Raw genomic sequence first — 13,388 nt, 5'->3', positions numbered from 1 at the left:
TTTATAATTACATTAAATGAATGTATGTTTGTGAAACCTAAAAGAGTCCAAGTTGCAAAATGACAATAAACAGTAACAGGAAATTGGAGGCATGTGGACCTAATCTCTTCAACCAAGGGTCTGGTAAGTGACTCTAATTAGTTAAATGGACCAAAGAGAAAAGCCTCCGCCTTAAGTGAAGATGCAATAACAATTTATGAGCCAATACCTTTTTTTAAACTATAAAAAATGCAGTGCTCTCTTAGTTTTTCCAAACAATTATACTCCTATTTTTTTTGGTCAAAACTCCCCATAGTTATCCTACCGTATAGAGTTATATATACAGAGGCTGAAATAAGTATTTAACATGTCACGGTTTTTCTCATGAAATAGATTTCCAAAGGTGCTATTGACATAAAAATTTCACCAGATTTGGGGAATAAACCAAGTAATCCATACATACAAAGAAAGTAGAAAAAATTAATTCTGAAATTAAATTGTGTAATAATTTGAAATGACAAAAGGAAAAAGTATTGAACACGCTAACTGGTATTTATTTAATACTTTGTACAAAAGCCTTTGTTTGCAATGACAAATGAGTCATGGAGAAATTAGTCTCATTCTTTGCTCTAGTGTGATTTTGGCCCATTCCTCCACACAAGCAGTCTTCAAATCTTGAAGGTTCCGTGGGCTTCTTTTATGGACCTTAAGTTTCAGTTATTTCCATAGATTTTCGATTGGATTCAAGTCAGGTGATTGGCTGGGCCATTCTAGGAGCTTTATTTTATTTTCTTTGAATCCAATTGAGTTTCCTTGGCAGTATGTTTTCGCTCATTATCCTGCTGAAATGTCCTTGTGTCATTTTCATCATCTTCGTAGATGGCAGCAGATTTTTGTCAAGAATGTCTTGGTACATTTGCCCATTCATCCTTAACTCAATAATGTGAAGTTTACCAGTACCATTTTCTGAAAAGCAGCCCCACACCATCATGTTCCCACCTCCAAACTTCACTGTTGGTATGGTGTTTTTAGGGTGATGTGCAGTGCCATTTTGCCTCCAAACGTGGTGTGCATTATGGCATCCAAAGAGTTAAATTTTGCTATCATCTGACAAGACTATATTCTCCCAGTATTTAACTGGCTTGTCCAAATGTTGTTCAGCAAACTTTAAACGAGCTTTGACATGCTTTTTTTCCCCCAGTATTGGGTTCTTGTGTGATGAGCGTGCATACAGGCCATGGCGGCGGAGTACATTGCTCACTGTTTTCCTTGTGACAACAGTACCTGCTAATTCCAGGTCTTTTTGAAGCTCTCCACAGGTGGTCCTTGGCTCTTGGACAACTCTTCTGATTATTCTTTGCACTCCTCCGTCAGAAATCTTGCGAGGAGCACTTGATCGAGGCAAATTTATGGTGGTATGATTGGCTTTCCACTTACGTATTATGGCCCCAACTGTGCTCACTGGAACGTACAGAAGCTTATATATGCGCCTGTAAACAATGCAATCGTTATGTTTTGCAACAATTAGTTTGCAATGGTCTTGAGACAGCTCTCTGCTCTTACCCATCATGAGATGTGGTGGCAATGAGACCTTTTGGTAGGCCATGTATTAGGACTGAACCAGCTGATATTAATTTGCACTGACAAGGGGCTGGATTTCTGTTTGATTGTTGATAGATTTTAGGTGTTGTCTTGGTTTTCCATACCTTTTTGCACCTCCCTTTCTTCATGTATTCTATACTTTTTCACTGTGCCATTTCACATTTTTACATACAACTTAATTTCTGAGCTCATTTGTTCTACTTTTTTGTAATGTATGGATTACTAGGGTTGTTCCAAACATCTGCTGACATTTTCAGGTCAGTAGCACTTTTGGAAGTATACTTCGTGAGAAAAATGGTGATGCGTTAAATACTTATTTCAGCCGCTGTATGTCTAACTTGCCTAATTTTATTTACATTATAACTTGGGCAGATGAATGTACATAAAGACACAGGCAGGCTGGCCGTCAGACAGACAGACAGATATAGAGATAGATAAAATAGCATAATTAAAAGATTACAAATGTATCCAGTTTGAAACAGTAAATCATCTTTCAACAGTCAAACTAGGTGATCTTTGTGTTAAACTGTCAGAAATTACTTGCAATTATGTTTTGTTGACACTTAACTTCTAGCAAAAAGTTCAATTTAGTCATGCAAATTACTAGTTATGTTTGTCATGATAGGAAGCCATGAATCCAAATTTCTTAAAAACAGGATTTTTTTGGGCATTTGCAAATATGCCTCTAAACTACCGTAAATAAGAAACTGTGAATATTATTATATATCAAAAGCAGCAAAACAAATGTTACAGACATACAGCTAAGCTGGTGAATAGAAGATATGCAAAGCAGGTCCAAAACAAAAATGCCACTTTGAAAACATGCATATTTAAGAACACTTCTCAGCACGTAACGGCTAATCGGGTCTTTGCAAATACAATTCTACATTGTCCCATCCACACCCAAGTCTCAGACCTCAAGGAAATATATATATATATATAAATTTATATTTATATGAAACACTAAGGTTCTGATCCTGTAATACACCCATGAAAACTCAATGTCACACAAAACTACAAAAACAGGAGTGTGGGAGAGACCAATACTGTATAAGGCAGGGTCTTTTTGAGTTATTTGCTTTCATAAACCAATTACCCTCATAGACGATGTAACAACTCGTGTAATGTATTTGGATTTCAATTCAAAAACATTTGTAAAGGAGGGAAAAAAAAAAATATATATATATATATATATATATATTAGCCAGATGGTCAGAGGCAATTAATAATAACAACTGTAATCGGAATACGCTAAACACAATTAGACTTCTCTCAGGGAAAGAACCAAATGTTTTTCAGTGAAAGGCCCCCATTGCTTTTTAAAGAATAATGTATCCCTGCAGCTTGAGTTGATACTTAATAGCATTATATCCATCATAGCTGAAAAATCTTTAGGTTTAGCAGTGTAAAAAGTGTTTGCTTTGGGGAAAAATTATTTCCAATAAATAGTCGTAAGATACTGATTCTGTCCTGAGGTAACATGTCTGTCTATCTCTCGACTGGTGGGCCATAGCTGTATTGACACATGGATTGAACTAGTTATCAGTTTGGCCAGATAATCATGTCATATCCACTGTAATTGATTTATATAGGATATAGGAGGGGGCATTAGGTGGTCGCTGGATGGAGACTGATCCTTGAACAACATTATCCACATACTGTAGAGCTGTTACTGTATGTCCACACACACACACACACACACACACACACACACACACACACACACACACACAGACACGCACGCTAACATTAATACCCACCACATCCACCTAACCAAATAACAGCTGTCAAATAAATAAGTTTAGCTTGACCCATTGTATTATAATAGCAAATTAATGGCTCTTGGACATGTCCTTAACAGCAGAACACATATGTAGTGAATGTAATCTTACCAGTTTAGCAGAAGAACAAGTATAATGTATGTAGGCTAAATACAGTACATCTGTTTTCTAATCAAGTCTGTGTACAATGTACACTAGCCACAAAAGGTGGGTCCAACTGTACAACCCTATGTCCTTCAGTAGTTAAATAAGGTACGGGATCATAAATCAACAACACAAAAAACACCTCTTACTATAAGGCACTGTAACTATCCATCTATATTCTATAGTGCTTATCCTTATTAGGGTCACGGAGCTGAAGCCTATCCCAGCTGACTTTGGGTGAGAGACGGGGTACACCCTGAACTAGTGGCCAGCCAATTGCTGGACACGAATAGACAAGCATGGCACGGTGGCCGACTGGTTAGAGCGTCAGCCTCACAGTTCTGAGGACCCGGGTTCAATCCCCGGCCCCGCCTGTGTGGAGTTTGGATGTTCTCCCCGTGCCTGCGTGGGTTTTCTCCGGGCACTCCGGTTTCCTCCCACATCCCAAAAACATGCATGAATTGGAGACGCTAAATTGCCCGTAGGCATGACTGTGAGTGCGAATGGTTGTTTGTTCCTATGTGCCCTGCGATTGGCTGGCAACCAGTTCAGGGTGTACCCCGCCTCCTGCCCGATGACAGCTGGGATAGGCTCCAGCACGCCTGCGACCCTAGTGAGGAGAAGCTGCTCAGAAAATGGATGGATGGATGGATGAATAGACAATCTACCTACAACACACTCACATTCAAACCTATGGACAATTTAGAGTATTTAAAGAACCTAATGGAATGTGTAAGAGGGCAGTAGGACCTGTAAAAAAAACCCTGACACGTGCGGGAAGAACATGTAAACTCTACACAGGAAGGTCAGAGCCTGGATTTGGAGCCCCAACCTCAGAACCAAGAAGCAGATATGCCCGTCACTCTTTGTATGTATTTATTGTCTGGTGTTCCTGATATAGCGACTGGACTTCTAATATTATTTGAATATTATTCAATTTCTTTTTGTGTGATGGAATGAAAGCTCATAGTTTTTGTTTTTTTTACTGATTTTTGTGACATAATATTATCCAAGCCCATCACTCCACAAAGAAACAAATATGTTGTCACCTGTATTTGAGTTAAAAAAAAAATTAGTCATCAGTCACTCATAAATTAGTCATTGAAGTGGCATTAGGAAATTAATATGGAATCTGTTATTCCTATCACAACTTAAACTCTGCATAGCGTTGGTGGCACACCAATATACTGTAACCTTCTATGCGCAACATAGAAGCTATGAGTGAAACAAAGATGAACTCAAACAGAGCATGACTGAAAAAAGTGTGTAAGGCTGAAGCTGGAGAGGATTACCTCTGATCCAAGGATAATGAGGGGAAAAATACATGAAATTACATTCTAACAAATAGATAAAAGATTCCTGCTGTTTTTGTTCACCTTGCCTGTGGATACTGCTGGTTGTCAAGTGTGCAGTATTTGTTATCCGTGACAAGCAAAATGAACAAATACAAACACAATGCAGCTCGTACATTATAGATGAGGAGTACATGAACTCAATTGCTGCAAAGTGTAACAAAAGCCACAACGGTAGTTAGTCTACCTGTTGCTGTTGAGTACGTTTGTATGTTGAGTCAGAAGCATTGCAACCTCCATCATTAGTTTTAGACTTACCTGTCAGAAGATGCAGGGCGTCCATTGCGAGGTTTGTTGACCTGAGCATACAGTGCCTCTTGAGGTGGGTTGTTGTTCGGAGGATTGGAGGAAGGGTGAGGGCCCTGGTGAACCTGAGGGAGATTGTACTGGTGGTGAGTGCTGTAAGGCTCAATGGTGCTGCTGTCCACTGGCGAGTCCCAAGATCCGATGCCAGCATAGGTGTGCTCTTCGTCCGAGCTCAAGGTGGAGTGGCTGATGATATCTTGAATTTCAGCATATTCCCGCTCCTTTGCCTGCTTCTCCCGGAGCTCACGCATCTTGGCCTGTATTCTAGGAATAACACAGCAACCATTAGAGATATTTTTTTAAGTAACATATGTTCATAAAAATCTGCAGATAGGCAAAGTTAAGGAATTACGAATAGGGAATATGCAGGGGTTCAATGTACATTGTCATGTGATACAAGAAGGCCCGCTCACTTACAGCTGTAGTTGGCGTTTTCATTTGATTGATTTATATTCAAGGCCTAGAAACATTTCCTTATAAATATTTACAGTAATTATTACTTTACCACCGTGTTAGTGTAGGTTAGCAATAAACTATGGCTTGTTTCTTACAGTATGTACAAATTTCGGTTAATTGTCACCTTAGGAAGGTAATTCCGTCGTAAACCAAGAACCCCTGTGTAGTGGAACCCCCAAAGTAAATTATTCTGTTTTAAACTCCACTTGACAAAAAATTAAATATGTTAAACAATTTTAATCAACAATTCTTATTTTGTTGCGGATGGCTAAATATTTCAGCTTTTAAGTCAAGGGATCTATTATCTGGGTCTCATAAAGAACTTCATCCATCTATACATTTTCGTCCGCTTATCGTAGGTCGGGTCGCAGGTGCAGTGACTTTAGCAGGGAAGCCGCCACGACAGGCACCGACCACCTTACGGCCACAGCTCCGGTCACCCGCCTCAGCAATGGAGGTGTGGGACAAAGTCCACTCAGACTCAATGTCCCCCGCCTTCTGCAACATGGGTAAAGTTCTGCCGGAGGGGGGAGTTGAAAACCTTTCTGACCGGGGATTCTGCCAGACATTCCCAGCACAATATGTTTGGGCCAAGTACTCGGCGCCTCTTACCATGGGCAACTCCAAAGTGGAAGCGAGTCCAACCCCTCTTGAGTGGACTGGCATCAGACCCTAAGCTGTGTGTGGAGGAGAGCCCAACTACAAGTATATCTAGTGAGAACGTCTCGACCACACGCACCAGCTTGGCAACTTCCCTTCCAGAGAGGTTTATGTTCCACGTGTCGAGAACCAGCCTCTGTAGCTGGGGATCGAATCACCAAGGTCCCTGTCTTCGGCCAGCGCCCAGCTCACACTGCACCCAACCCCTATGGCCCCTTCTACAGGTGGTGAGCCCATGGGAAGGGGGACCCACGTTACCCTTTCGGGCTGTGCCCAGCCGGGCCCCATGGGTGCAGGCCCGGCCACCAGGCGCTCACCTTCGAGCCCCACCTCCAGGCCTGGCTCCAGACCCACGTCCGGGCAAGGGAAATCATCTTCCAATATTTGTATACATCATAGGGTTTTTTTGAGCCATGCTTTGTCTGGTCCCTCATCTAGGACCGGTTTGACATGGGTGAATAGCTAAACTGAAACCCTATACAGCACATGGATTCTATCTGCTGAATTTAAATGCCTTATTCACTTGAATCTATCTCTGTTCCAGTACTTCAGCTCACCCTGGGTGCTTCTTTACAAATCATCTTCTAAGTTGTGTGTCAGATATAAATGTAAATACCTGGAAATATACTAAGCTGAAATATTGATCTCTTGACTCATATTCATCTTCTGATGTCAAACCCAAACACATTCCATCTACAGCAAAAATAAAGCAATTGGCCTCATCGTTCCAATACTTATTGGACATGTATGTGAAATATTTAATACTGTCATTAAAATGCATATATTCGGAAGTAGCCTGATAACTTACAAACAAAATTATGCTGACTATTTTTGTTATTAGTCTTACTTCGGCAGAGGTCAACGCTCTAGTCTGGTCGTAATATTATGGTTAACACCAGAAATCTAATGGTGGCCAAAAACCTTTGCACAGTACTGTACAATCTAAAAAAGAAGAGTAATATTTTCATGTAAACCAGTCACACACAGTTGTGTTTTGCTAGTCTAACATAACATTACATAGATGTTAATGTTTTGTGCTAAACTAACAACACAAAATTGTGTGGAACTGTTTAACACAAAAGAAGAACAAAAATCACAATTTAATTTGTGTAGATTTGGTAATTACAATTCCCTCTAAAAAAAAAAAAAAGTCTCCCTCTTCATAAATGTTCTCTTTAAGTTGGAGGGGGAAAAGAGTTTAAATAAACATATTTGAGAATACTCCTGCAGTATTATCTAAATATGAAGCTTTCCATGAGCCACCAGGGAACTGAACTGATCTTATTTGTCAAATCATTGGGCAGAGGTAGGAGAGTAAGAGAGCCTCTCGATCTCCTTTAGTGCTCGTTCTTCCCCCTCCTTGCTGTTCATCTCCGCAGGATCACCTCAAGACAACGGAGCCTTTCACAAGTGCTTTTCTTTCTCATAGAATGCTTCCATGTGAATGTGCATGTGTTTGCAGCTAACAGGACTAAGTAATTATACTGCAAGGAAGTGAGGAAAGCTGGCATTTGTGGAACAGGGTAAGGGTTGACTTCCCACTGCAGGGACCTTAACAGCAGCCACCCGACTGCTCACAGGTTCCAGATGTTGCATACCCGCCGTGGGGTCGCACACACATCGACACACATGGACGCGAGCATGCTACCTCCCACTGGTGCAACACATACCTATAACCTTAGGTCATAAACGACCTCTGACATCCACCGCCCCACCTCCCCCATGGCTGCTCACTGATGATTGACACTTTCGAAACAGGCCTTGAATACCCTCCAGCCTTTCTCGGTCCTCCATGTCTGTATTTTAATAACGGTAATCATATTTCAAACAATCACCATTTTTCAGTGACGTATTAACCCAATTCCCACATCCTACTCATAGACTGTCTTATTTATTTCTAGCCATCCCAAATCCCATTTGCTCAGCATTAGCTACAGAATTACATTTTGATGGAGGCCTGATGTGATGTTGCATGATATGAAGTCATTGGTCCAACATAAATATGTCCTTTTTATTTTATTTTTTCACTATTTTACATTATGACAGTGCAGGTAAAAATGTGGAAATCATTAACTAAAAGCACAGTTGTGTGAACACAGTGTAGCCACCTGTTCAAGGGACACTATGTAGGGACATAACTTAAGTCTCAAAACTGGAAAAAAGTATTCCCCAAATCCCTTTCACCTTCCATCTGGCTGAAGCGATGTTTGATCTCTGCCAGGAAGGACTAGAAAATAATGTTAGCAGAGGTTCACGGAAGTCCACTGGGAACCAAGCCCCAACCCTCTGGCGTTTTATGAACTAATCAGATTCATAAAAATTACAATTGTTGACATTTTTAATGAGATAATAGTCCTTGATTGGACTGATGACACAAAACTAAACAAATAGACTTTCCTAGCAGGGAATGATTTTTTTAAATACTTCAATGAAGGAATTAACATGTAAAAATGGCAAATATACAGTTTATATGGTTTTGTTGCGGTTGTTGTTATTTGAGAACATATGACAATATTAGACATAGACTGGACCCTTGCATATTTGCGTTTCAGCATTCACAAATTCACCTATTTGTGGAATGTAACTAGGCAAAAAAAATATATAGAGATATTTTTTGTGGCAAAATACTGTACAGTATGTATTCTATTGTAGTGTTTCTTTAATTGAGACAACGAACGGTTAATGCGCCGGCTGTAAACAGTCTGTGCAGCCACACTTCAGATCATCGAATCACAGATCTAGCAGCAGCCATGTTGAATTTGTGATTGACAGGGGGAGTGGAAGATGTTTGAAGATGTTTGTAATATAGGCTGTTCGTCATTTTTAGGGGAGCGTCAAGAGAGTGAAAAACAATTGCATAATTTTGGTTTATATATAGTATGTTGTGTAATTGTGGAATGAGAAACCCAAAGTTAAATGCTGAGGACTCCTCACAACAAAGAACCCTGGCGCAAAGCCACTACTTGACTTAAACAGCTCATTGCAGACTGAACCAGGTGGATAAGCAAGAGGCATAAGACATAATCATCGACTATTTAAAACTAAACACTTGCGCCGTTAAACAAACGTATTGGCAAATAAAATAAAGTGTTCTGACAGTATTTTATTCATGAGATTTTGATCGTCTGTTGAAACCAAACCTTGGGCAACCTGCCCACACAACTTCTCATTCTCACAATTACTCCTCAGAGACAACCCCCACACTTGTACCATAACATACTCTATTAATCACATCATGGTTTAACATGTATACACTGAGGGAACTGCTGCCCAAAATAAACACATCACTGGTTGTAAAGCCCCAATTACAAGTACAGTTCCAAGAGCAAGATAAATATGGCATATGAGGACACGTCAACGTTTAACCAGAACCAGCAAAGCAATACTGTATTATTTAGCAATAGCTCACTGATTACATATTGCCCAATTTTAATTGGTTGTCTTATGTAGTGCAGCATTTACACCACTGCACACAAAACCAGAGTAATACACATACAGTGGATTTAAAATTTCTACACACACCTGTTCAAATGCCAGGATTTTGTGATACAACAAAATGAGACCAAAATATTTTGTTCCACCTTTAATGTGACCTACTGTATACCCTGTGCAATTCAATTGAAGAAAACATGTTTGTGGCAAGGTGAAGTACAAATCAACAACTGAGACAAAGTGATTGTACAAGTGTGCACCTCTTATTAGAGGAGATATAAATGAATTCAGAATTAACCAATCACATTCAAACTGATGTAAAATGGGCACACAACTTTCTCCATTTAAAGTGACTGATTTATCACAAAATAAGTTCAGCTGTTGTAGTACACTTTTTCTGGCATGTTTTTCCTTTCTAGCAAAAGAGAAGAAGAAGGTTTTGTGCTAACGCTGGTGTTTGGAAGTGTTCATAATTCCGTCCACTTTGGCATACGCCCCAGTTCCACCTGAAGAAAAACAGCTCCAAAGAATGGTGCTGGCACCACCATGCTTCACTAGGTATGGTGTTCTTTTGCTGGTGAGCAGTGTTTTGTTTGTGCCAAACATACCTTTTGGAAATGTGGCCAAAATGTTATACATTGGTTTAATTGAATAATTTGGGAGATTTCAAGTGTGCTTTTGCTCAATGTAGTTGAGCTTGGATGTTTTTCTTTCAAAAATAAGGCTTGTCTTGCCACCCAACCCCATAACCTAGAGATATAAAGAAGACGGGAAATTGTTGTCAATGCACTAAACAGTCAGTAATTACCAGAAATCCAGCTACTTCTGTGTTGCTGCTAGCCTTTTAAGAGGCAGTCTTCCTAGCAGTTTTTTAAAAATGTTTTTTTTTTATGGTCCTTTCATCAATTTAGAAAGGAATGTCACTGTTGGGCCATATTTTCCCCACTTAATGATGACCGTCTTCGCTCTGTTCCATTGTATATTTAATGGCTTTGTATCCTTTTCCTGACTGATGAACAATGAGATCCCTCTGAGTTTTCTATGGACTAATGCTGGTGCCATAAGACTACAAAAATGCCAGAAAAAGCCTACCTTCACATCTGATCTTTATTTTGGGGTTAATTTGAGACACTTTAAATGGTGGCAAGTGTGTGATGGATCCCATTTAGCATGAGGTTGAATGTGATTTGTCAGCCACATCCCCAATGATAAGAGGGTGCAACCACTTGTGTAACATTATCTCAGTTGTTTTTTATTTTTACTTCTCCTCTGGATTTTTCTTCCCCAGTTGAGATGTACATGTTATAGGTCACATTAATTAACTCATTCACTGCCAGGCTTTGCAGTTAACATGGATATTTGACCTCTAAAGCCGTCAATGGCACTGAACGTGTTAATTGTGAAAAAAGTTTGGAAATCTACCTTGGTCTCATTTTTTTTGTATCACAAAAACCTGGCATTTGAATAGAGGTGTGTAGAATTTTTCTACTCACTGGAAAAGTAAATTAATACTTTTCTGACTGTGTCAATCTAAACTGACCTACTGTACATCGTCTTGGTAAATTCAGAAACGATCATGAAAATGATCTAACCCAAATGAAGCGTCTGGTGAGTGTATAACCCTCACTTTACACATTTGCTTGACGGCAGGCAAATTGTATTTCCTCTTGGCGAGCAGAGAGTGTACGCATTGCAATGATGAGTCTTTTGAGGCAGAAAGTAATAAAACCACTAACTCACCATGTCAAGAAAATGATGCGTCAACAAGATGACATTGCATATCTCTAACTTTTGTCTTTGTGTCAACTTCACACTAACTGAAACTGAATTTGCAATGACACTCTTGTGAAAATTTTACTTTAGTTCATTCAGCATAGAGAAATTTAGACTGGTAGAAACCTGTCAGTTCATCCAATGTGCAAAGCCATAAATAACCTTCAGACTTTTGTCAATGTTTAATCAACCTAAAGGGAGTCAGGGAGTAGAGAGAGGGTGGCCTGCTCCCAGGCACTTTATTTTGAAGTCAACACTCTTAGAAGTTTGAAAGACTGCCTTTTTAAGTTTGCACTGTTACAGCAATGGATGGAAAAAAGAATGCTGCTGATCTCTGACTTTCTCATCCGCATTGAATAGATTTTTCTTTTCACTGCACCCTCATCAAAACATGTTCTATTGTTGTGAAGAGCAGATGGAGGGCGGGTATGTATATCTGAATTCAATCAAAGTGCAGCAAATGACTTCTTGCAGCTGTCTATGCAAAATTACAAACTCCCAGATAGCCGTCTTTTCTGTTAACACTTGGTCCATAATAGCATAATGCAATCACAAGAGATAATAGTCCAGATTTCAGTGTGTTCATTCACAGGTGTGATAACCACATTGACTTTCCGTAGGTATCAAAATAATTAATTGTAATCACAAAAGTAATTATAATTGTAATCACAATTTTGCATCAGACAGTTCACGCTTCCTTTGAACTTACGGAACTTTGACTCAAACAGAATACTAAAATAATGATGTAGCTTGAGAAATTAGAATAACAACATTGGGGCCACTATGCACACTACTGCCAAGAGGGACTACCCGATTACACAAAGCAATAAAGTGCCTTTAAGCCTATTGCTCTTTTAAATATTCGCCACAGGTGACTGGTACTGTTTTGCTCATCTTTGGTTTGTTCATTTGATGCAGGATTGTGCAAAAACACTTTTCAGAGGGGGATTGTATGTGCTAACCATTAAACAGTTGTGAGCATGTAGAATGAGGGTGCAGCTCCAATAATTTAACGATTACAATTTTTTTAAATTAATATTATTAATTTTTTCGGGCGGCACGGTGAGCGACTGGTTAGACCGTCTGCCTCGCAGTTCTGAGGACCGGGGTTCAATCCCCGGCCCCGCCTGTGTGGAGTTTGCATGTTCTCCCCGTGCCTGCGTGGGTTTTCTCCGGGCACTCCAGTTTCCTCCCACATCCCAAAAACATGCATCCTAGGTTAATTGACGACTCTAAATTGCCCGTAGGTGTGAATGTGAGTGTGAATGGTTGTTTGTTTGTATGTGCCCTGCGATTGGCTGGCAACCAGTTCAGTGTGTATGTACCCTGCCTCTTGCCCGATGTTAGCTGGAATAGGCTCCAGCACGCCCGCAACCCTAGTGAGGAGAAGCGGCTCAGAAAATGGATGGATGGAATTTTTTCATTCGCACAGTCTAGATTTGGTACCAAGTTGGGCGCTGACGAAAAAGATTCAGTGGTTAGCGTTGTGTCCTACAGGGCTGGCATTGAAGCATATAACTTGGCAAGTTATGACTTTAAAAATCCTACGAGTGAGATGAACATGGTTACAGTTTTTCGGCCTTGACGGAAGTTTGAGTTCTTCTGGATGCTATTGTAGTTTTCCATTTGTGGTATGAGAAATAAACATATTGTAGTGATGATGGAACATTATATTGTTAAAGACGCACCTCATCAACGTTCAGTGTATGGAATAAGTGAGTTGCTGACTTATTGGAAACACTGGTCAGGTTATTTTTTTGTCCAGCGTCAGCAACAACAAATTAAAAGAAGGGTGCCACTGCTGGAGAAAATAAAAATAAAAAATAGCAGCGTGCTCTTTGGTGGTCTGTGGGGGAGGGGGGGAGGATGAGGAGAGTCACAGTGGAGTGCTGGCTACTGATTA

At 40.0% G+C, this 13,388-nt stretch overlaps 1 protein-coding gene across 7 annotated transcripts in view; it reads right to left on the bottom strand.

Moving 5' to 3' along the window:
* LOC133470529 (partitioning defective 3 homolog) overlaps positions 1-13,388 on the bottom strand; it is a 307,047-nt gene that overhangs the window by 71,667 nt on the left and 221,992 nt on the right. For all 7 annotated transcript variants that reach the window (XM_061758996.1, XM_061759000.1, XM_061759001.1 and 4 more), the window contains one exon: positions 5,117-5,428. In XM_061758996.1, coding sequence (XP_061614980.1) covers positions 5,117-5,428 — 312 coding nt within the window. The remainder of the gene's footprint in view (positions 1-5,116; positions 5,429-13,388) is intronic.

Source organism: Phyllopteryx taeniolatus, chromosome 20, assembly GCF_024500385.1.
Source record: "Phyllopteryx taeniolatus isolate TA_2022b chromosome 20, UOR_Ptae_1.2, whole genome shotgun sequence".
NCBI classification, from domain to species: domain Eukaryota; kingdom Metazoa; phylum Chordata; class Actinopteri; order Syngnathiformes; family Syngnathidae; genus Phyllopteryx; species Phyllopteryx taeniolatus.
The sequence above is the reverse complement of the archived record's forward strand: the minus strand, read 5'-3'. Positions and strand labels throughout refer to the sequence as shown.